The 25,607-nt window shown below is 41.3% G+C and overlaps 1 protein-coding gene across 10 annotated transcripts in view; it reads right to left on the reverse strand.

Annotated features, from left to right (window-relative positions):
- Positions 1-25,607, reverse strand: part of ANK3 (ankyrin 3) — a 557,055-nt gene that overhangs the window by 108,261 nt on the left and 423,187 nt on the right. For all 10 annotated transcript variants that reach the window (XM_073353398.2, XM_073353395.2, XM_073353406.2 and 7 more), the window contains 3 exons: positions 21,126-21,323; positions 16,728-16,826; positions 75-173 (listed from right to left, as the gene is read on the reverse strand). In XM_073353398.2, the coding sequence (XP_073209499.2) occupies positions 75-173; positions 16,728-16,826; positions 21,126-21,323 (396 nt within the window). The remainder of the gene's footprint in view (positions 1-74; positions 174-16,727; positions 16,827-21,125; positions 21,324-25,607) is intronic.

Raw genomic sequence — 25,607 nt, forward strand, 5'->3', positions numbered from 1 at the left:
TGCAGTGTTCTCAGGAGAGGGTTTTGATTTTTTTTTAAAAAAATAAACCAAGTGAAGGGAAAAGAAAACCTCACCTTCGTTTTGGCATTAACTTTAGCAAAGTGTTGCAGAAGGAAATTAACAATCTTTATGTTTCCATAGTGGCAGCCAACATGTAATGGAGTGTATCCCATCTGGAATGTTTTTAAAAAGAAGAAATATATGAACATAAGCAATTACCATATGTGAACAACTCTATGCATTTACTGACAATAAACTGAATATAAAACAGAAAAGCCCCGGGAAGGTTTTGTTTTGTAATGTGGAAAAACATCCTGAAAAAGATCTCTGACAGGTATGTGCTCTGTCCTCTTCTTATCTTTCCCTCCCCACAGAATACACCTTTTCCCTTCCGTATCCAAAATGAACCTATAAGGGGAAGCTGCCTTGCATGTCTTGTGAAGTTGAGCATATTTATTGTTGATTTCACAGACTTTTCTCATATGCTTAGACTGGTGCAGGGACTACCCTTTTATTGTGTGTGTGTGTGTGCACAGTATCTAGCACAGTGGGGCCTTGATCCCTGATTGGGTCCTCTAGGCACTACGGCAATACAAACAAATAATAAAAATGGATGGAATATACAGCCAACTCCATCCTGACCAGAAGAGCCGCTAGGGATCTGAGTGGACTCCAGCAGCACAAAGTAGTCCTACGGGAGGCAGAATGCCTGCTGGTGAATGTGAAGTTCTTAGGCATGAAGTCTAGTTTTTTAAGGGTGTGTCTACACTGCAATAAAACACCCATGGCTGGCTCATGTCAACTGATTTGGGCTTGCTGAGCTTGGGCTGTGGGGCTATAAAATTGCAGGGGGGAGAGAGGAGAGTCCCAGAGTCCAAATGGCTATACTGCAATTTTATAGCCTCGTAGCCCTAGCCTGTGTAACGCCGACAGACCCCAGTTGTTGGCGGGCGGGATCGAACTGGGGACTTCTGGAGCTTAGTGCATGAGCCTCTACCGCATAAACTAAAAGCCAACTGGCTGTTAGCTAAGGCTGAAGAGCAGACTCATTTTCTCTCTCTTTCTTCAAGTGGTCTCCGTGCCACTAGGTGGGACAGAACACCACACCCAGAAGGTGTGTGGGTTACACCTGGGTCACCTGACACAGGCCAGCCATGGGTGTTTTGTTGAAATGTAGACGTACCCAATGTGTTCTGGACCTTTTGTTTCAGAGAGCAGTGGAAGCTGGTGTTTTGTTAGCAGAACACCATGACAAACTTTTGCACTGATGAATATATGGATTTTTCTCCTTGTTGTTTTCCTACCTGACTTTCATTATTAATGTACAGTTCAGAAATGCCCACCAGAGCTGCAGCAAAATCCAGCAGCTGTCAGGGCATGAGATGCTTAAACAAATAAGGGAAATCTGACTCATGTCCAAAACACCTTATAAAATTGAACATAGCTAAGCAGTACATTTTTTGGCATGAGTTCTAATTAAGAACTAAAACGTAAGTCTGTCTCTATAAATATACTGCTCAGAAACAGAAACCTAAATGCTACTTAAAAACCTCACTTAAATGTAGCAACAGGGAATCAGAGTGTTCAATCTATTTGCTGCTCACCTTAAAAGCCGTTCAAATTTTAAATAACTTAAACGACATGTTGAAACATGTAAAGAATCGTAACAAATACTTTCATAAATAGTGAAGTTATACTGTAAAATGCAACAAATCAGAGAGAACCCAAAGCTGCTGCCCCCACCATCTCTTCTCTCTTTTTCTGTCTTTTACTATAATGAAAATATTGTTAGTTGATCTGAAAGAGCTTGGGATTCTTACAAAGTGATAGAAATGATCAGATTGTACCTCCTAAAGCAATTATCTCCTCCTTTCTTATCTGCCTGCATCAAGACATTATCTCTTCTTCCTTAATAAATACACTTACTTCATTATAATCAGACTGGGGCTGCAATGAAGGACAGTTCAGAAGAGGGGCAACTAAAAAGAAGACTTTTTCAAAGTACTTTACAAAGATTAACCCAGTTGGCTGTTGGATAGGCGAGGATGATCCTCTCTATTTTACAAAGGAGGAAACCGAGGCACAGAGGTTCAGTGACTTGCCCAGATGCACTGGGAAGGGAATGCCAAAGTCAGGACTGGAATTCAGGAGCTCCTGCTCCCTATCTTATTTTCAGACCACTGAACCATGACTCTTAAGAAAAAGGAAAATAAAGATGTGAATGGCTCTGCATGGTTTACACTGAAAGTATGTTTCAGTGGTTGTCGCATTTAGATTCAGTCTTTTCTTCATATCAATTTAAATTAGTCTCCAACATGTCCATTTTAAACAAAAGGTGCCTAATGGCCTATCTTAAAACATCCTGGGGGAATATTAGATGTGCCAATTACTGTAAAATATGGTGTGTGTATTTACATGCCTTTACTTCAGTGAATCATAAATCAGGTAACATGTAAAGAATATAAAGAAACTACTAAGTAGACTATTTAATTAAGTACTACTTTAAATTTACCCACTGCGAATGGTAAATGTCAAGATTTTAATGGCACCCACTATTGTACCTCTGTAAGCTGCTAGCAGAACAATTACCTACACGACTTCTTTCTCGCTGGCTCTTTTCTCACTGCTGACTAGCTAGCAATTTGAATCAGAGACCAGGTACAGTACTAACTCTGGAAGACTTTCTTTTTGTCCCTTTTGAAGTGTGTGGGGTAGGGGAAAGAACAGAGGGAAGTTTTTGAACTCCGAATGACCTCCACCCCCATTTATTTCCTTTCTACTATTTTCCCCTTGGAGGCCTCAAAGCACAGCTATCTTGTGTCCCAGAAATGACTGCCAAATACAGCTCTCACTAAAGCCATTAATGCTGTTTTTCCTATCAAGCATGGGGAAGGGAGGTGGGTTCACTGCAGAGTGACATGAGGTACTTCTTCCCTCCCCTCTGGGGTTCAGCATGGTGCCGTGGTGGCAATCTCAGCACCTGCCAGCCTGGGAGGAAAACACTGAACTCTGAACCCTATGTGGCAGCATATTGTGCCGCCACTAGACCACTGGGCCACCCTGGAAGATTTTCTCTTAAGTTTCCAGTACCTTGTGGTTACATTGTGTCATGTTTTATCATGCTCCATGTGCTATACAATGTAGTGCCGCCATCAGCAAAGACAGGATGATGTGACAAGACAACATGGAACACAAATGAATACATTGGACATTTTAGAATGAAGTTTCTTTCCGTTAGCAAGCAGCTTTCATAGCAATAGGCAACAATGTCCACAATAATTGTGCTGGGTCAAAACACAAAATTAAAACTAATTACTGAGATGCCTACTTAAACCCGAGACCCAAAGAGAATAGCCTCTATTTCCCAGCTACAGTATGAACTCCAATACCAAATGGCTTTCAGTCTGGCAGTTATCTAAATTTATATTTACAGTATTTCTTGACTTCCTTATTGCAGATGGATATCCTGTTGAGATTTCTGAATCATGCCAACTGGCAGATTACACAGTTTGCTTACACAGCCAAACAAGGGTAGAGAGCAAGAAAGCAATTCTCACTGCTACCTGGATTCCCCATTCTGGGTTCTCAGAACATTGTAGATGAGTAAACAGGAGGCTAAACATGTTTGTTTTGTTAACAAGTTTTAAACTATAGAAACATCATATGCAGATGCATCTTGATTTTAAACGAATATTTACTGGCATAAGCTTCCTGGAACTTAGCAGACTTACCAGTCAATAATATCTTATTTCAGAAAATTAGGATTTTTTTAATGCAGCTCCTATTTTTGTTACCTCATGGTAATCAATTGATTACATTGCTTCTAGTCAGTTTAAGAATGGACAGCAACATGGGGGATAACAGATGGGGAGTGCTTCTCAAAAGCAGAAAGAATAGGTGTCAAAAATTAACCCAGAAATATTGGACTTTTAATTCTATATTATGGTATTGAAACAAACATCTATTCCCCCTCCTTTTTGGGAGGAGAAAAGTATCAAAAACCCCATGTAGTGGGTATCTTTTCAATATCCTTCATTTTCCCTTGTAGTAACAATAAATCCTAACAGCTTGAATTATTACATCTCTCTTCATGCTGACTCTCAAGCTGCTCTGTTTTTTTCTGCTGTTGCCGTCAGACGCTGAAGATAGAGGGAGAGCTAAGAAATGAACACAGAACAATCGAATAGAGTTTCACTGATGTCTTTGATTAGGCTGAAAACTCCTCTAGATCCAGACACCACAAATCCAATGAGACCTTGATTCAGCAAAGCACACAAGCACTTCTTTAAGTTTAAGCATGTTTAAGTGCTTTACTAAATCAAGGTTTAACTGCATAAAGTATCTCGCAAAGGCCAACTATTAATTTTATTGAGGGGTTGGAAATTTCTACTGCAATGGCCACTAGACAGTTTAACATGCATCTAAAAACTGTGGTAGTAATCGATAATATGATAGATAATATGCAATAAAGATTCATTTCAATAATCGTGATTAAGCATTTCAAGCACTCTTTCCAACATCCCACTATTTCTCTGTTCCCTTTTCCTTTTAATACTAAAATTGCTTATTATTATAATTAAACATAAAATTGTGATTTTTTTTCTTCGTGCTTGTGAAAGGTACTGAACACTTTTAGTTAGCAACAAAAGAGGTATATCGGCAGTACAACTTTTCCCACACTGTCCAGCCTCTGCCCTGACCTGGAAGGTACAATTCAGGGAGTAAGAGAGTAAGAAATGATCACCATCATTTATCAATCCTTGATAAGAATACTACCAAGGGTACAAATACAGCCACTTTAGTGTTGGCTTTATTATCCGGACTCTTTCCTATCAGGAACTAGAGTGAGACAATCAATTTTTGTCATATGGGTCCAACAGCCAGCACACAGTAACAATTTTCAATAACTAATGGTCTGTGCTAGCTTCAAACAGGCAACACTGAGAGGAAAGCTCCAAATCCCAGCACCAATCCCTTCGGCAATCCAGTATCTGGTTTTATTTTCTCAGGCTAGCTCTGTAAATTATACATTAAAACAACACTAGCCACTGTGGAACAGCCAAATAATAATGAACTTCAAAAGGGCATTAACCCTCTTGTCAGTGTTCAGCATTATGGCCATACTAGGAAAGCAAGATAATACATATATGTAATCAACACACACAGTTATTATATATCTGGAAATGTAAGTACTGAAGGAAAAACTCTCAAGCCCCAAGTCTAGAATTAAGGTCTTGATCCAGCAAGGTTCTTAACCATGTACCTAACTATAAGCAGGAGTGGTTCAATTGACTTCAGTGGCTACTAAAGTCATGCACAGGTACTTTGCTGATTCAGGGCCTACATTCCCAGCAATTCAAACACAGAAAAGAAAAGCTGCTGGTGCTGGAAATGAAAAAAAATCTGCTTTTGCTGTTGGATTCCAAAGTTGTCCTCTGTGAATAGTGAGTTGCATCTTAAAGCTCTCTAACTGTGGCAGGGTCTGGAGCAGCTGACATGAAGTGGCTGGTTGGTTGGTGCTGTGTGTGTGTGTGTGTGTGTGCGTGTGTGTGCGTGTGCGTGTGTGTGTGTGTGGATTGGATTTGCTGGGACTAGTTTTACTCCACTGCCTTCTAAAGAATCACTCCTGATGTACACTGGTGGCTGTGAACTACACAGATCCAAGGTTTTGAAAAAGTTTTAGGGTATGTCTACACTAGAGCGGGTGGTGTTATTTGCAGCTCATACAGATATACCTGTGCTAGCTTTTATTGAATCTAAAAACGTAAGTGCAGACACAATGGTGTGAGCAGCAGTAGTGGCTAAACACCTGAATACGTACTGAGGGTTTCATTTGGGATTGTACCTGGGGTAGCTAGCCCCTCTCACTATTTGCACTGCTGCACCTACACTTCTAATTTTAGCACTAGTGTAGCAGGTATGTCTATTTAAGCTGGAAATCTCTGCCCAGCTCCAGTGTAGGCATATTCAGATGCAGAACGAAGGGTGAAGAAAAGCAAGACAAAGGAGGTGGGGGTGAAAATAGTCTGAACAAGCACATTTTTTAATACTATTAAAGGACCCTCATTTTCTGAAGGGTATTTGGAAATGTGTGCTTTACCAGTATTCCATTTTTGCATTGCATTCCCTTTTAAAGAACATAACGTAAGAATGGCCATAATGGGTCAGACCAGTGGTCTATATAACCCGGTATCCTGTCTTCTGACAGTGGCCAATTCCAGAGGCTTCAGAGGGAATGAACAGAACAGGGCAATTATTGAGTGATCTATCCCCTGACATCCACTCCCAGCTTCTGGAAGTTAGAAGCTTAGGACACCCAGGACTTGGGCTTGCATCCCTGACCATCCTGGCTAATAGCCATTGAGGGATCTATTCCCCAGGAACTTCTCTAATTCTTTTGTGAATCCATTGGAGTTTTGGCCTTCACAACATCCCCTGGCAATGAGCCCCGCAGGTTGACTGTGCACTGTGTGAAGCAGTTCTTCCTTTTGTTTGTTTTAAACCTGCTGCCTAGTTATTTCATTGGATAACCCCTGGTTCTTGTGTTATGTGAAGGAGTAAATAATACTTCCCAATTAATTTTCTCCACACCTTTCATGATTCTGTAGACCTCTATCATATCCCTCCTTAGTCATCTCTTTTCCAAGAGGAAAAGTTTCGTTGTTTTTTCTCTCTCTTCATATGGAAGCTTTTCCATACCCCTAATAATTTTTGTTGCCCTTCTGAGTATCTTTTCCAATTCTAACATATCTTTTTTTGAGATGGGGTGACAAGAACTGCACTCAGTATTCAAAGTGTGGGCATATTACAGATTTATATAGTGGCATTATGATATGTACTATCTTATTATCTATCCCTTTCTTAATGGTTCCTAACATTCTGCTAGCTTTTTTGATTGCTGCTGCATATCGAGTGGATGTTTTCAGAGAACTATTCACAATTACTTCAATGACACTTCCTTGTGTGGTAACAGTTAATCTAGACCCCATCATTTTATATGTATAGTTGGGATAATGTTTTCCAATGTGCATTACTTTGCATTTATCACCATTGAATTTAATCTGCCATTTTGTTGCCCAGTCACTCAGTTTTGTGAGATTCTTTTGTAGCTCTTCACAGTCTGCCTGGGACTTAACTATCTTGAGTAGTTTTGTATCATCTGCAAATGTTACCTGTTTTTCTGGATCATTTATGAATATGTTGAACTGCACTGGTCCCCAGTGTAGATCCTTGGGGGACATCGCTATTTACCTCTCACCGTTCTGAAAACTGACTATTTATTACTACCCTTTTTTTCCTATATTGTAATGAGTTACTGACCCATGAGAGGACCTTTCCTCTTATCCCATGACTGTCTACTTTTCTTAAGAGTCTTTGTTGAGGGACCTTGTCAAAGGCTTTCTGAAAGTCCAAGTACATTATATCCACTGGATGACCCTTGTCCACATGTTTGTTGACCTCTCTCAAAGAATTCTAGTAGATTGGTGAGGCATGACTTCCCTTTATAAAAGCTGTGTTGACTCTTCCCCAACTAATCATGTTCATTGATATGTCTGATAATTCTGTTCTTTACTATAGTTTCAACCAATTTGCCTGGTACTGAATTTAGGCTTACTGGCCTGTAATTGCCAGGATCATTTCTGGAAACTTTCTTAAAAACTGGCATCACATTAGCTATCCTCCAGTTATCTGCTACAGAAGCTCATTTAAATGAAATACTACATACCACAATTAGTTGTTTTGCAATTTCATATTTGAGTTCCTTCAGAACTCTTGGGTGAATATCATCTGGTTTTGGTGACTTGTTACTGTCTAACAAAAACTCCTCTACTGTCATCTCAATCTGGGACAGTTCCTCAGATTTGTCACCTAAAAAGACCAGCTCAGGTGTGGGAATTGCCCTCATATCCTCTGCAGCGAAGATTGATGCAAAGAATTAATATAGCTTCTCCGCAAATGGCCTTGTCTTCCTTGAGTGTTCTTTTAGCACCTCCATCATTCAGTGGCCCCACTGATTATTTGGCAGACTTTCTGTTTTTAATGTATTTTTTTAAAATGTTGCTGTTAGTTTCTGTGGGTCTTTACTCTTCAATTTCTTTTTTGGCCTTCCTAATTATACTTCTATACTTGACAGAGTTTATACTTCTTTGTATTTTCTTCAGTAGGCTCTCATTTCCAATTTTTAGAGGATGCCTTTTTGCCTCTAGCCACTTCTTTTACTCTGTTATTTAGCCATGGTGGAACTTTTTTGGTCCTCTTACTATTTTTTATTTATTTAGAGCATACACTTAATTTGAGCCTCTAGTATGGTGTTTTATAAAAGTTTCCATGCACACTGGATGCATTTCACTCTTGTGACTGTTTCTTTTAATTTCCATTTAACTAGCTTCCTCATTTCTATGTAGTTCTGCTTTCTGAAGTTAAATACTACTGTGGTGGGTCTCTCTGGTATTTTCCGTCCCACAAGGATGTTAAATTTAATTACATTATAGTTGCTATTACCGAGTAGTTCAGCTATATTTATTTCTTGGACCAGATCCTGTGCACCATTTAGGATTAAATCAATAATTGCCTCCCCCCTTATGGGTTCCAGGACTAGTTGTTCCAAGAAGCAGTCATTAATGGTGTCTAGAAAATGTATCTCTGCATCTCATCCTGAGGTGATATGTACCCAGTCAAAAAGGAGACAGCTGAAATCCCCCATTATTATTGAGTTTTCTATTTTTATAGTCTCTATAATCTCCTGGAGCACTTCACAATCACAATCACCATCACCATCCTGGTCAGGTGGTCGGTAGTATACTGTTACTGTTATACTGTTATTATTCAAGCATGGAATTGCTATCCATAAAGATTCTATGGGAACTTAAGTAAATACTTCCCCCATCTGGCCAGTGGAGCTTGAGTAAACATAGCTATGCTTAAAAAACAGAAAAAGTCAGCTTCCACTAACATGGCTTTGTTGTGCCAAATCAGCTTTGTTTATCACCAGTATCCTTGAGTGAAGTCATCAGAGCCTGGGATTAGAGTGTGTTTAGTGAACTGTTGCTGCAGAACCAGAAGAGGAACCCCAGAACACTGTCAACGTGCAGCCTGCAAAACGAGTGGCTATTTTTCCTTTCATATTTTCCTCCAAAATACAATAAAAACATCCTAGGAGAAAAAAGCCATGAAGACTTATAATTGAACTGCATAGGATATTTAGGTCTGATAGTACTTCTAAGACTGTTCATAGATTCATAGATTTTAGGTCAGACCAAACTACAATCAACTACTTTGACACATCATAAATGCCAGAAAATTTCACTCAGCAAGTCCTACAGTGGCAAAACTATTCTTCCTTACTATTCCTTTGAAGCAGAAAATGTGTCTCAGCCCAATCTTCCCTTCCTTTGTAGTCCTTTGAGCATTCCTCACTCATTTGAGTAATTCCAGTGATCCAGGTACACAGGTACACAAGGGTAGGAAGTACTCACAAGAATAAAGATTGCAGCATCAAGCAATATATGTGTGTAAAGTGCTATGTTGGCTTACAGAGATGTATAAATGATGATTAAAGATGATAATATTCCGGAGGAGGAAAACGATAGCTCACCAGTGGCTTCACATGAAGTTAAATGACATCGATGACACCTACGCTACCAGCACTCCCAGCTACCTTCGAGACACCACTGACTTCCTGAGGAAACTTCAATCCATCGGTGATCTTCCTGATAACACCATCCTGGCCACTATGGATGTAGAAGCCCTCTACACCAACATTCCACACAAAGATGGACTACAAGCCGTCAAGAACACTATCCCCGATAATGTCACGGCTAACCTGGTGGCTGAACTTTGTGACTTTGTCCTTACCCATAACTATTTTACATTTGGGGACAATGTATACCTTCAGATCAGCGGCACTGCTATGGGTACCCGCATGGCCCCACAGTATGCCAACATTTTTATGGCTGATTTAGAACAACGCTTCCTCAGCTCTCGTCCCCTAAAGCCCCTACTCTACTTGCGCTATATTGATGACATCTTCATCATCTGGACCCATGGAAAAGAAGCCCTTGAGGAATTCCACCATGATTTCAACAATTTCCATCCCACCATCAACCTCAGCCTGGTCCAGTCCACACAAGAGATCCACTTCCTGGACACTACAGTGCTAATAAACAATGGTCACATAAACACCACCCTATACCGGAAACCTACTGACCGCTATTCCTACCTGCATGCCTCCAGCTTTCACCCTGACCACACCACACGATCCATCGTCTACAGCCAAGCTCTGCGATACAACCGCATTTGCTCCAACCCCTCAGACAGAGACAAACACCTACAAGATCTCTGTCAAGCTTTCTTACAACTACAATACCCACCTGCAGAAGTAAAGAAACAGATTGATAGAGCCAGAAGAGTTCCCAGAAGTTACCTACTACAGGACAGGCCTAACAAAGAAAATAACAGAACGCCACTAGCCGTCACCTTCAGCCCCCAACTAAAACCTCTCCAACGCATTATTAAGGATCTACAACCTATCCTAAAGGATGACCCAACACTCTCACAAATCTTGGGAGACAGGCCAGTCCTTGCCTACAGACAGCCCCGCAACCTGAAGCAAATACTCACCAACAACCACATACCACACAACAGAACCACTAACCCAGGAACTTATCCTTGCAACAAAGCCCATTGCCAACTGTGCCCACATATCTATTCAGGGGACACCATCACAGGGCCTAATAACATCAGCCACACTATCAGAGACTCCTTCACCTGCACATCCACCAATGTGATATATGCCATCATGTGCCAGCAATGCCCCTCTGCCATTTACATTGGTCAAACTGGAAAGTTTCTACGTAAAAGAATAAATGGACACAAATCAGATGTCAAGAATTATAACATTCATAAACCAGTCGGAGAACACTTCAATCTCTCTGGTCACGCAATCACAGACATGAAGGTCGCTATCTTAAAACAAAAAAACTTCAAATCCAGACTCCAGCGAGAAACTGCTGAATTGGAATTCATTTGCAAATTGGATACTATTAATTTAGGCTTAAATAGAGACTGGGAGTGGCTAAGTCATTATGCAAGGTAGCCTATTTCCCCTTGTTTTTTCCTACCCCCCCCCCCCCAGATGTTCTGGTTTAACTTGGATTTAAACTTGGAGAGTGGTCAGTTTGGATGAGCTATTACCAGCAGGAGAGTGAGTTTGTGTGTGTATGGGGGTGGGGAGGTGAGAAAACCTGGATTTGTGCTGGAAATGGCCCACCTTGATTATCATGCACATTGTAGGGAGAGTGGTCACTTTGGATGAGCTATTACCAGCAGGATAGTGAGTTTGTGTGTGTGGTTTTTGGGAGGGGGGTGAGGGGGTGAGAGAACCTGGATTTGTGCAGGAAATGGCCCAACTTGATTATCATGCACATTGTGTAGAGAGTTGTCACTTTGGATGGGCTATTACCAGCAGGAGAGTGAATTTGTGTGGGGGGGTGGAGGGTGAGAAAACCTGGATTTGTGCTGGAAATGGCCCAACTTGATGATCACTTTAGATAAGCTATTACCAGCAGGACAGTGGGGTGGGAGGAGGTATTGTTTCATATTCTCTGTGTGTATATAAAGTCTGCTGCAGTTTCCACGGTATGCATCCGATGAAGTGAGCTGTAGCTCACGAAAGCTCATGCTCAAATAAATTGGTTAGTCTCTAAGGTGCCACAAGTACTCCTTTTCTTTTTGCAAATACAGACTAACACGGCTGTTACTCTGAAATCGATAAAATATTAAGTATTCTTTCTCTCTATGGATTCTGTAATTGAGTGAGAAAGGGCCAGGTAGTTATTACTGGTGGGGGGAAGGCTGTTTCCTACTGCAGTAAAGAGTTTGTCAGGTCTTTCATTATAAACTTAGATCATCAGGGTTTCTCCAGAAACTGGTCCATGATGAAATAGAGGACACAGATTCTCACACGTCTTCCTACAACAGTGGCTGCAGCAAGTGTTTTTTGGCAGAGTGGTGTCCTCAGACTGCTGAATTGGAATTAATTTGCAAACTGGACACCATTAAATTAGGCTTGAATAAAGACTGGGAGTGGATGGGTCATTACACAAAGTAAAACTATTTCCCCATGTTTATTTCCCCTCTGCCCCCAACTGTTCCTCAGACGTTCTTGTCAACTGCTGGAAATGGCCCACCTTGATTATCACAACAAAAGGTTGTTTTTTTTTTTTCCCTTTTCCTCTCCTGCTGGTAATAGCTCACCTTACCTGATCACTCTCCTTACAGTGTGTATGGTAACACCCATTGTATCATGTTCTCTGTGTATATAAAATCTCCCCACTGTATTTTCCACTGCATGCATCCGATGAAGTGGCCTGTAGCCCACGAAAGCTTATGCTCAAATAAATTTGGTTTCCTTTTGGATAATTTTATCTACTGACCAGGTTCATTTTCAGTGCTGTGGTTAAGAATTTCAGGTCCTCCCTGGAGTGGCCATTGAATTGGCAGACAGGGATCCCACTGACAGTGCACTACTGAGACTACTTCCTATTTGTAGGACTATTGGGGTGGGGGAAATGCACACATTCATAGGTACTGTTTAGGGGTTAGTGTGCAGTTTAGGCATTGCTTTTAATTAAGTGAAGACAGCAGGTCCTCCAACATTACTGAGGTTACTGTTCAGGTTACAGAAAGATTCAATACTAGGTGAGATCCATCTCCAAGAGGACAAAGGGAGCCCCTTGAGGGATCTGGTGCAGCGAATGACCAGGGAAAGTGAAGCTGCTGCTGGGCATCTCATAGATAGTTGAATAGAGTTTCACCTGTTAAGTAGTGGCTGCAGACTGTGGACCTGATTTATCACCATGTTGCACAAATCAGGGCCGGCTCTAGGCCCCAGCAAAACAAGCAGGTGCTTGGGGCAGCACACTTTAAGGGGCGGCATTCCGGTGCCGGCCATGCCGCCCCTAGAAATGTGCCCCCGCCGCCCCAGCTCGCCTCCGCTCCGCCTCCACCCGCTCCCCTGAGCGCGCCGCCGCTGCTCCGCTTCTCCCCGCTCCCTCCCAGGCTTGCCGCGTGTGAAACAGCTGTTTGGCGCGACAAGCCTGGGAGGGAGGGAGGAAAAGCCGAGCGGTGGCGCACTCGGGGGAGGCGGCGGTGGTAGAGCGGAGGTGAGCTGGGGCGGGGAGCGGTTCCTCTATGTCCCCCCCCGTTACTTCCTGCGCTCCCCCCCTCGCTCACCTCCGCTCCGCCTGCTCCCCTGAATGCGCTGCCTCTCCCTCGCCTGAGAGGGAGGGGGGAGAAGCGGAGCGGCGGCGTGTTCAGGGGAGCAGGCAGAGCGGAGGTGAGCTAGGGTGGTGGGTTGCGGGGATAGTGGGGGGAGCTGCAGGAAGCCATGGGTGGGGGAATGCTGCATGCCCTGGGGAGGAGGCGGGGCTGGGGATTTGGGGATGGGGTGGTCATGTGTCTTCTCCTTCAGCTGGTGCCCCGCAGTATGGGGAGACACCAGTCGCACACAGAGTGACCTTGCATGTACTGTACGTGCGCTCCCCCGCAATTCTGCACTTGCATGCCTTACTGAAAAGATAATGGCATGCCAATGCTTATAGATACTAAAGTGCTGTTCTAGATGAAGAACCCATGCTGTGTACCATTAATCACCAGGTTGCCTGAAACAAAGAGGGGTTTGGTTCAGGCATTTATGCTGCAATGACTGAAGCTTAACAGCTGCTTTTGCATCTGGCATGTTCCCAGTATTAGCTGTATTGCAGATGCCTGATCTTGTTTCCATATAGACAGATTCAAAACCCTTGCACCACAAGCTGACCTGAATTCCATCCAGGTGTCTGGCCCAGTCTGGGTCCCCAAGCTCACGGTAGTGCTATGTATGATGGAATGCTCTATTACCTCAGGTGCCTGAGAACATTCCACAACAGAAGCAATTGGTTCACAGAGCAATCGCCCAGTGGCTAAGGAAGGCAGTGCAGGAATGGTCATAGCCATGGCACACGTAGATCATGTAGCCATGATCCTGCCCACTATCACAGCGTATTTGGTAGGAATTGTGACCCATGAACCTCTTGGTGCCAACTGGCAGAGAGTGCATGGGGTGTTTATAGTTTTATAGGTCAGGTATATGCATATTAAGTTTACCAGAGGCATGTAAGGTCTCCACCAAGAGCTCATAGGTCATCATAATCATTGTGAAATGTATGTATGGATAATATTTAAGGAATAATGTATCTGAACTGAAAATTATACTCTTAAGTTAAAGCAGGTCACTAGAAGGTGATAAACATGACCCTGTCAGGTAAGAGGGAAGAGACTCTTATCTCTCTTGGGATGGTTGTGTGTGCATTGCATATTGTTCGCTTCACAATGCAGGCCTATCTACGGGCTAAGCCAAATGCTAATCAAGAGATTTTTAAATCAACTGGAAAGAAGCACACAGGAAAAAAGCAACCACCAAGGGGACACCCTGATTATGAGTAAAGACAATGGATTGTGGGATGTAACTGGGTGGGGGGTATGAAGACACACATGAGATCTTTTCCACTGAGGAGACAAGCTGACAGTGTGACTTGTCTTATGAAGGGAAGATCACAGCCAAGCATGTGATGGAAGGATTCTGGGTGAGCTCTTACTCTATAAGATGTGACAAAAACTAGTTAAGTAAGTCCAGATTCTTGAACACATGTTATGTTTTTCTTTTAAGTATAACCATTTGTTTCCAATATTTCAATTTTCTGTCACTTGAATATCTATACTTTCTTAAAGATTTACTTCTTCTCACTATATACTTATCTGAGTGCTGTGTGTTAAGCAGAGCAGTGATGTGGCGTAACTGGTAAGCTGGAGTGTACTGTTCCATTACTACTCATACAATGTTAGAATGTCGGTTTAGGTAGCAGGATTGGCCTCACAATAACTAGTGACCTTAGAACTGCTATAGCTTCTATTCTGGATCTTGCACAAAGTAATGCAGGTCAGATTATGGGGGCAATTTGTTCCATTCTGCCTTCATAGAGACTTCAGAATAAAGGAACTAGTACTGATTTAGCCTTAGCTACAGCCCAAGGCCTTGATCAGGGTTGATTTAAGGTGGAATTATCCCGATTTATCTACCTAACAGAGCTGCTCTGAGAATTAGATAAGCTTCAAATATGAAGAACATTCTATAAATGCTAATTATTATTATAATAATACTGTCACTTATAGATACCATAAGTGTGCGTAAACAACACATGCAGATAGAACTCTATGCATTCAATTGTGGCTTTAGCCCACAGCGCCATATTGGAGATGATGTGCCAGGAAGGGTGGCTCCTTGAACTCTCTCTCAAGTCAAGGCGCAATCCAGTCCTTACTGTATTTCTGTATTTAGGAGCTTAGGCCAAAAATGTCAAGTTTGATTGACTAAGATTTCGCAACCTATTTAGGCTCCTAAGTAAAAGTGGCCTTCCAAATTAAGAGAGTTGTAAGAACTCGGCACTTCTGGAAATCAGGCTGCTTTTATTTAGAAGCTTAAATATGGAATTAGGTGTCAAACTTTAGGCAACCAAGTTTGACATTTTTGGCCTTTTGTATGTATGTATTTTATATTAGATAAAAGTCAAAGAGATGTATACACAAGGATAAATTATCACAGCATTTCCTGCCACCATACATTTAATTTCCAATCAAACTTTTTATTAGTACGGTAGAACAACTCAGTGTTTAGTATGCTTATGTTTCCTTTATGAGAATCCAGCTCAAATCTGAATTTTGGATGCTGGACAAAATTAGTTTGATGATGTCAATTCCGTTTCCTAGAAGATAGTTGCCTGTATCATTAAATAGCTCACTATGCTATAATTTGGCAAAAGGAAGTGTCTACTAAGAAATTCAGAAGTGTGCAAACATGAACACTGAGTCATCCTACAGCTGGCCAGTGTTGGTAACACTCAAAGAATAGTTTATGGAAGGTTACATTATTCAGTATTTAGCTCAGGATAAGCGGAAGACTTTGGTTGCATTGCTGACTGTCTATTACTCTTTACAAGAACTCATGATAAGGGACACAACATTTCTAATAATTCGGAATGCCTAATTTGTTTTTACTTTGTTTATGTTGCTTGAAACACAGCTCTCCTGAAAGAGTGTTTTTACAGTGATACCCAAGACACTTTAAATAACCATTTTGTTGTTATTTTTTCAAATGCTGGTTGGATAGACCAGGAGTGAGTACGTGTAGTACGTACCAAAGAACTCTAATGGGTGCTAAGGGACAGTATTACACGGTGAAAAACAAGATAGTGGAAGCTCTGGCATTTATGAAAGTTTGCTTAAATGAAGAATGCAGTCCAGTCCTACTGGATGCCTACTTTCTTCAGTCAAAACACAATAATATAATGGAATTAAATCAAAACTGATCCAAACATCAAACAAGATTGCTAAAATAAATATACTGTCCACAGAGAGTCCTTTCCATGTAAAGGAAAGTTGGATAACATTGAATATATTAAGTATATTTTCTAGCTGGTTATTCACAGGGGCTGATTCACCACTGTTACTTCAGTTTCATGCCAATGTAAGTCCACTGATATCACTGCAGTTACACTAGTATAAACCTGGAGTATTGTAGTGGTGAATCGGACTCACAGACTTTAAACACTTCCGTTAGGTGGGTGGAATGTATTTTCTCTATTTTTTTCTTCAGGTATATTTACACATTAGTTAGTGTTGATTAATCTTACCTTTGTCGCTGCATCAACAACAGCCCCTTGATTAACAAGAACCTCTGCCACATTGACTTTGTCCTCTTGAGCAGCCAGGTGAAGTGGTGTCAGTCCACTCTGTAAATTAGGGGCAACAAATGATCATCTTGCAGAGGAGACATATTAACATTATGAGCCAACATTATGAGCCAATCAACACTTATACAATTGCACTGATCTTAATTACAGGTTTCAGAGTAGCAGCCGTGTTAGTCTGTATCCGCAAAAAGAAAAGGAGTACTTGTGGCACTTTAGAGACTAACAAATTTATTTGAGCATAAGCTTTCGTGAGCTACAGCAAGGTGCCATAAGTACTCCTTTTCTTTTTACTGATCTTAATGAGGTTGCAGCTTGTTAATGAGGGCAGAATTTGTCTATCTGTTTACTGTTTAAATTTGCTCAATTACGAGACACTGCAATTTAAAAGCATAAAATACACAGCGAGCTAATGTTTCCTATACAAGGTACAGCAGTTAAACAAGGAACATTATGTAATATTAAATATGGAGCAGATATTACACTACAGGTTTTTAACACAAAAGCTCAAGGTTATTTTCTCCTGGCTATTTCACTCTCCTGATATGAATGAGATTAAAAGAAACATCAAACAATTGTTTACATTCCTGCCAGTTTGCTAGGAGTAACACTCACTCACTCAGATTTAAATCCTGCTATTTACAGTGTTCTCTTATATATGAAAATGAATGTGTAAATAGCACATTCTTGTTTTTTCAGTTCCAAGGCACATTGATGTGCTGTTCTATGGCAGCTGTTATTTCCTTCTCTTTCACGGCTCATTGATGAGCTTCCGCCTCCAGTTGCTTTAGCTCCAAGGTTCTCTGATGTTCTCTCTCTTTTTCTGCTACCTGCAATCGGTACAGCTCTAACTTTGTAACTGCTTCGCTCGCTCTCATATTTATGCTTTTTCTGCTCTTATTTCCTTTTCCCAAAATAATCAAATAAAAAATAACAAAAGTGTAATCTTTTCTTGGTTGTATTCAGCCACCACACAAAGTCTCACTTAAAATCACTACACCAGTGTATGAAGTGCAAATCTCACTCAGTACAGCAGGCTGTGCATTTCACCCTGTTCGCTGCGCCAATGTGACATGCCCCAGAATACAGTCTGAACTGGTGGATCATTGTGCCCCCTTAACTCTCCAGCCTGGTGTGCACTAGGCCCTGCTTTGCTGTGTGAGCTGCCACTCCGCCCAGTCACCCCAGCCCCTAGCATGCAAGTCACCCCCAGACAAATACCAGAATGCTATGCCCAGCCACTCTTGAATTACATACAGGGTGACACCTGCATATCCCCAGTCCCAGCCTTGCAACTCAGACATGTACCGTTTTGTACTGCTCAGTAACTTATTAAGCAATACAAGCTCATAAATTCTGTCATTTTAGCAAAGAAAATGAATATGCACCAGGCCTTGTTAACCTGAGTAGATTCCCCAAGCCCTTCAGCCAAAACCACACTGGCTTAGATAAAACATCAAAATAAGTTTATTAACTACAGAAAGACAGATTTTCATTGATTATAACTGGTATAGGCATAAAAGGTCAGAATTGGTTACAAAAAGAAATAAAATGATAAAATTCCAGTCTAATTCCTAAACTTTACCAAGCTAAGTCAAACGTGAAGGAATAAGGTTTCTCTTACCCAAAAGCTAACAGCAGTCTGTACTAACTGGAAAGTTTTCCAGTTAGGATCCCTCCCTCCAGTTCAGTGATGTTTCTGTCCTCCAAACAATCTTGATGCCTTCAGTATACGTGGGGGAAGAGAGATGGCCAGGGGCCTTTGTTCCCCCTTTTTATATGTTGACTCTTTTTATTGAAAAAGTCCTTGCTGTGTCATGGGGTCAGGCAGCCCCATTGCCTATGTGCTCTGCACTCAGTCCTTCACATGAATTGCAAATTCTTGCTTGCACCTTCTGTATACGTGCAGCTTGAGGGGACAGTTCTTTGTTTATAGTTCTTGTTATTTCTAAAGAGCTAGTCTGTGGACATTCCCCAGATTCATGTGTTTCAGTAACAAACATACAGCAAAATCTCATAACTCCATATATTATGATGGTACACACGTTACCAGGACAGTAATACGTAACAGATTATGACTTTTCAAACGATACCTCACAAGGCATACTTTGTACAAAATATATCATAACCATTTACAAGTGGTGAATATGAGGGTACAAGGTGTTATTTTTAGGTACAGTCTGTCACCACATAAAAGCCAGCATCTGTATTTAGTGGTAGCCACAGATGCTAATGAAGGACCATGAATAGTTTTAAGGTTAGAATAGGAGAAATGAAGCATAGGCTTCCAAGTGTCATATGAAGCCCACCCAGAGACTCAGAGGACACTGAGCCATTCCACCTGCCAAAAGCAAGGAACGATTTTTGTGAGAAATTTCTCACTCTCATCTTCCTAGTCTTGTCAGATAAATTCATACAGAAACCGCACTGTACAATTATACTGATGGAGATGAGGGCATCTAGGGAATTAGGGATGCACATTTACTGTAGACATTATCACTGAGTAGACTTCACAGCCTGTAAACCCTTTGGCAGATGTATAAACAGAAAATCAGTTCACTTCCTTTCCAATTCCCAGGAGAAAGCATGTGGAAAGTCGCAGTGCTATAATGGAATGCCCCGTGGGAAGTGGAATCGCTTACATTAAGAACAAAATCTCAGACAACCATACTGCTGATAGCCCATAAAAAAATCAGCTTCTCTTGACAAAGTTAGGTGCTACTACTGCTTAATGGGAGGCACATGTAGAGATCTGATAAAATGGCGGGAGCCAAGCCCACTAATAACCTGGAGTCAAGAAGAAACTTCCCCAATAGGCATGTTACAACAGAATTGTCCATTATGGGGGAGACGGGGAGGGTTTACATATTCATATGAAGCATCTGGTACTGGAGAATGTCAAAGACAGGATACCAGAAAAATGGACAATTGGTCTGATCTAATATTGCAGTTACTATGTTCTATTTTCTGCTAGAAGAAATGATGACAAATTCAAACACCTGTGTGCTTTTCATAGAATCACAGAAATGTAGAGCTGGAAGGGACCTCAAGACATCTAGTCCAGCCCCGTGCACTGAGGGAGGACCAAGTCAGCTTAGACAAGTGTTTGCCAACCTATTCTTCAAAACCTCCCCAATGATGGAGATTCCACAACCTACCTTGGTAAGCTATTCCACTGCTTAACCATCCTTATAGTTACAAAGTTTTTCCTAATATCTAACCCAAATCTCCCTTGCACCACATTAAGCCAGTTGCTTCTTGTCCTGCCTTCAGTGCACATGGAGAACAATTGCTCACCATCCTCTTTATTACAGCCCTTTTTATATTTGAAGCAGTTATCAGTTCCCCCCTCTCTCTTCCTTTCTCAAGACTAAATGTACCCATTTTTTAAAATTTTTCCTCTTAAGGTTGGGTTTTCTAAACCTTTTGGTTTTTTTTTGTTGCTGTCCTCCGGACTCTCCACTAAGTCCACACAATTCCTAAAGAGTGGGGCCTAGAGCTGGACACAGTACTCCAGCTGAGGCCTCACCAGAGCTGAGTAGAGGTGGACAATTACCTCCCATGTCTTACCTCCCATGTCCCATGTCTATGACATTCCTGCTAATACACCCCAAAATTATATTAGCCTTTTTTGCAACTGCATCACATTGTTGACTCATATTCAATTTGTGACCCACTATGAACCACCTACCAGTTATTCCCCATTTTGTAGTTGTGCATTTGATTTTTTCTTCCTAAGGGTAGTACTTTTCACATGTCTTTACTGAATGTCATCTTGTTGATGACAGCCCAATTCTCTAGTTTGTCAAATTCAGTTTTTGAATTTGTTTTGTTCTGTCCTCAAACCCCCTCCCCCGGCTTGGTATCATCCGCAAATTTCATAAGCATATTCTCCACTTTGTTATTTAAGTCCCTAATGAAAATATTGAATAATACAAGACTCAGGACAGACCCATGCTGACCCCCATTAGATACATCCCCTCAGTTTGACAGTGAACCATTGATAACTAGTCTTTGAGTACTGTCTGTCAACCAGTTTTGTACCCAACTTACTGTAATTTCGTCTAGACTTTATTTCCCTAGTTTGCTACTGAAAATGTCATGTGGAACTGTCAAAAGCCTTACTAAAACCAAGATGTATCACATCTACAGTTCCCCCCATCCACCGGGCTGGTAACATTATCAAAGAATGTACTTAGATTGGTTTGACTTGTCAAAGTATGTAAATTTCAAATCTCATAGAATCAGATGATGCAAAATTCACTTGTTAGCCCCTTTTCTTACTAGTCACCATATTTTTTTTTCCTGAGTGCAAAAATAAATAAATAAATGCAAACTTACCTTGTTGCTAAGATTCACATTAGCATTTCTAGTAAGAAGCAATGACACCATGTCCACATGGCCTTCCTGGGATGCAAGATGTACAGGGGCAATACCCTGTCTGGTAATAGCATTAGCATCAGCACCATATTCAAGCAATGTAGTCGCTATATCCATCTGGTTTTTCTTGGCAGCTATGTGCAGTGGTGTATAACCATTCTGTCAATATAAAACATTTGAGTACAGGCTCATCTGTGAAATACCACAGTAAATTACTTTTCTGTACATACTTGATTTTATTATCCTAAATGATCAGTTCTAAAAATTCAGTCCTGACATGAATGAGCTTAAAATTTGACCATATTAAAAAGCTACACATCAAAACTTTAATAACTATTTTAAAATCATGTCTGTATATAAGAGAATTAAAAGAAATTTGAATGACACTTTCTAAATGTGGAAAATGTAGCCCTAATACAGAGCAGTGCAATCTACAAACAAAGACTTCATAACCGTTTGAGCCACCTTTCATAGTTATTTGCTACTTTTCCTTAAAGGCCTAAGTACATATTATCTCTGTAATGTATAAAGGGATGGGATTCGCTATTAGATACATGTGCATGTTTAGTCACTAAGAACAGCTGTTAGTGTTTGTTTTCTTCACTTCCCGGTATGAACCAGAGTATTATATATATGAATTGGGGTCAGTCTTTCTTTTAACACAAACTTTATTGCAAAGTTTGTCCTAATCTTGGTGGAAGGCAGTTTTAGACACCCTATTTTGGGCCAGAAAAGGATACGTCAATATGAACTTCTGGTTTCATATCCCTGAACTCTTTCCTTCTTTCTAATCCGTGCATCCAGGTATTTCTAATCAGTCCATCTCTGAGTATCTCAATGCAATTTCAACTATACAGAATAATCTTAGAGTTCAAAAGGAAGGACAGGATTTAGCAGAAAACCTTTAAGTTGTTTTACACACAAAGGGCTTGTTTACATGGCTAGTTATACAGCACACTAAATGGCTGTGAGGACACTACTACCATGTACTAAAAGTTTAGCAGTTTCAAGGCACGTTACCCTTTAGTGCAATGTAGCAGGGTCCACCCAGACACTAAGGGTATGTCCACACAACAATTAAACATCTGTGGCTGGCCTGGGTCAGCTGACTCAGGCTTGCAGGGCTCAGGCTCCACAGCTGTTTAATTGCTGCGTAGATGTTCAGGCTTAGGCTGGAGTCTGAGCAGCTACCCGGTAATTAAGCAGCCCTGCAGCCCAAGCCTGAGTCAGCTGACAAGGCCAGCTGCAGATGTTTAATTGCTGCGTCCGAGTGTGATGTACTTTCACATCCCAGCTTGTTGTGCACTAACTATTCATGAAGACAAGTCCTAAGTTTCTTTAAGCATTTATTAAATCAATATATGTGAGGCTTTGTCTACACTAGCACTTTTGTTGGCAAAACTTTTGTGTGTTTTTTCACACCCCTGACCAAGAATAAGTTTCACCGACAAAAACGAGTGTCTCCCACTGACATAGCTACCACTTGTTGTTTGGAGGTGTTTAATTATGCTGGTGGGTGAGCTCTCTCCTGCCAGCATAGAGTGGCTACACAGGAGACCATACAGCTGCAACGGTACAGCTGTGCCGCTGTAAGGTCCGTAGTAGAGACATAGCCTAAATCAGCTAAACAGATTTAAGAACCATGGATAACACACTGGTCAGGGGCATGGCCAGCCTTTGGATACTGACAATGATGCTTATTGCTTCTGGTCCTGTTAGTCTTCTAGAAATAGAGTGTTAATCTTAATTTTAAAACTATTGGAAAAGTGTATGTGTGTGAGAGGGAAGGAGTGAGAGCGAGCGAGAGAGAGAGCGCGCTTTTAAAAAAGTGGGATTCCAGCTGGATGGAGCCATATAGCAAGTACCATGAATATTCCAAACTACATGGGCGTGAACCCCTACCAGCTTTGGAAACAAACCCAGCTTAAAATAGGACTCAGCTCAAAATAGGACCCAACTCCCCTTTTCAGGTAGGAGAAGAACCTGTTCCCCTTTCACAGTGGAAGATCAACTGCCAGAAACCCACAAAATCTACGCTCTCACGCAATGGCACCAATGCTTGACTTGTTTCCCCATTCCCACTAGATCTCCTGATCTCATATAATTTCCTTGAGGGAAGTGATTGCGGGATATGCTCAAAGGCAGAAACTGTCCATTGTGTACGGAAATAAGATGCCTTCCTCCCACACTCTGATGAAACCCACTCCACTTCCTGCTGTGTGCTGCTGAGGTAACAGACAAAAAAATATATTTTTAAACTCCTGTATTTTTGCCTGTATCCCACCTATTTGCCCTTCACAGCTTCAGCTCTTCCTAGGGGCATGAGACTGCCTGTCCTGATGAGCAGGTCAGAGTCAGGCCTCTCGTGGCTGAAAACTGCATATCCTCTGGAGGTGAATTCGCTCTTTGAGCTTGTGCCTCCAGGGGTAGCTAAGCAGTACTCCACAGGAACCAAGGTCCTGACTGTTGTGTGCAAGCGGAACACAGAACACACAGGGGCATGCATGGTTACACCAGTGTTTTGTTAGCATTAACCCAGAAAAGAGACAGACAGGGTCAATGATAGAACACAAATTTTCAGCACTTTTCTAACCAGTTTTAACTTTTCTACACTGGCTGTTGTAAAAACTGTATTAGACACTGGTTTAGCTGAGACCTTGTTTAAACTGAATGTAAACCAGGGTCTTGAACTTGGTTCCTAGCTGTAGGACCAAAAACTACTGTCTGTGGAAAAAAAAATATTTTTCTGACTTTAGTGAGCTAGCGCCACTGAGCAAGGAGGGAGTGGAAAGCCAATTACTATCGCCTGAAGGCAACTAGCCTTCAGATCAAATATTGGCTGGGTACAGTTTACAATCCTTCTGACCAAAGAGAAAGAACTGTTTCCTTTCTCTCCAACCCCATCAAGGACATCCAGCTCAGTCTGATGCCAAACATAAAACATTTCTGAGTCTAGCTATGGACCGAGCACAAAAGTGCGTGCATATTCCTAGCCATTGGCTACATGCCTCCTACAGCCAAGCTTCTGACACAGAGGCAATACATAAATAAAAGGAAGTACAGAGTTAATAAATTCTATTTTCATTTGAAAAATAGTTCACATTCTTAAAAAGAGTAAAAAGGACTTTCAGCACAAGAGAATCATATAGAACAGCTAAAAATATATCTGGTTATGTGCCTAATAGCTTCACAAATAAGTCCAGCCTCTAACATGTGAAGGAAAACCAGTGCATTTTGTATATCTTGCAAAAAGGCAGAGATTACTTTTTTGCAAATGCATCTTCGTATGTTCATAACTGTATTTTACTCGGTGAAACTGAAAGTTGTAGGTTGCCAAGATTACGCAAATAGAGAGCTGAACATCCAAGTAAAAATTCAGCTCACTCTCAATCTGCATCTTATCCTCATGATAAGGCCCCAACTCTATCACAATAAATAGACTTGCAGGGGAAGGGAGATGTTTGGGGGGAAGACTTTGATTATTCTGACTGTAACAGGAAAAAACAAGGGACAAGCGTAAGGACAGACAGACAGAGATGGCAACTGAAAACTAGAGAAGAGAATTAAGGAGAAGGATTGCAAAATGAATAGTGAACTCAAATTAACTGCTGCTACCAAAGACCCAGAATAAACACTGTAAAAAGAAGCAGGCGTAGAGCAAAATACAGCAATGTCAGAAGCAACTGTCCATCCCAGTTTTTAGTTGCACCTGGGGTCTGGGACTACAACTAATCAGTTAATTCCCTCTTTCACAGATCACTTTTTGAAGTGAATATTGTAATGCCAGTCTGATGGGACAGTCAAAAGGTCAATATTAAAGAGGTACAGCAGGGCTAAAACAATTGTTGAAGAAGCTGATTGTGTTGCTAATGATGATCTATACGACATTACACATTTATTTATCAGACTGAATTTACAAAAGGACTGGGAGTTCATCTGCCCCATGATCACATCATCTATTAGTTGACTGCACAGCATATCGCCTAAGGCCATAAGCATGCTATTGTTAATTTCAGTTAGTATTTATGCTCAACTCAGTGTATTGCTGTGGTTCACTTGCTGTAAAATACTAACAAATGTTGTGTTTTAAGAAGCCTGACAGCTAGCACCAAAAACCACAAGTGGCAGCTGCTAACCCATTTGGTTACAGATGTGTGATTGAGGTGACCTAATATGAGACTCTAGTTATCTTTATACTGTAATTTTATCATTTTGGTTTGGGCTTCAGAAGCTACTGGCATTTGGTGAAGCCACAGTTCGTGACCATGTGGGAGAGCCATTCGCTACGACAGTTTTGTTTCTTTCAGCAAAAACTAGGTCAGTAATTTCTAGTCACCTGCAGAAGGACGTTTCTTTCACTGCTGCATTTAAAATCACTGTGCTGGGATGGAAAAAGATCAGAGATCACCCCAGTTCACTTCCTGGGGCATTGTGTTGGTACAT

This window comes from Lepidochelys kempii, chromosome 7 (assembly GCF_965140285.1).
Source record: "Lepidochelys kempii isolate rLepKem1 chromosome 7, rLepKem1.hap1, whole genome shotgun sequence".
NCBI classification, from domain to species: domain Eukaryota; kingdom Metazoa; phylum Chordata; order Testudines; family Cheloniidae; genus Lepidochelys; species Lepidochelys kempii.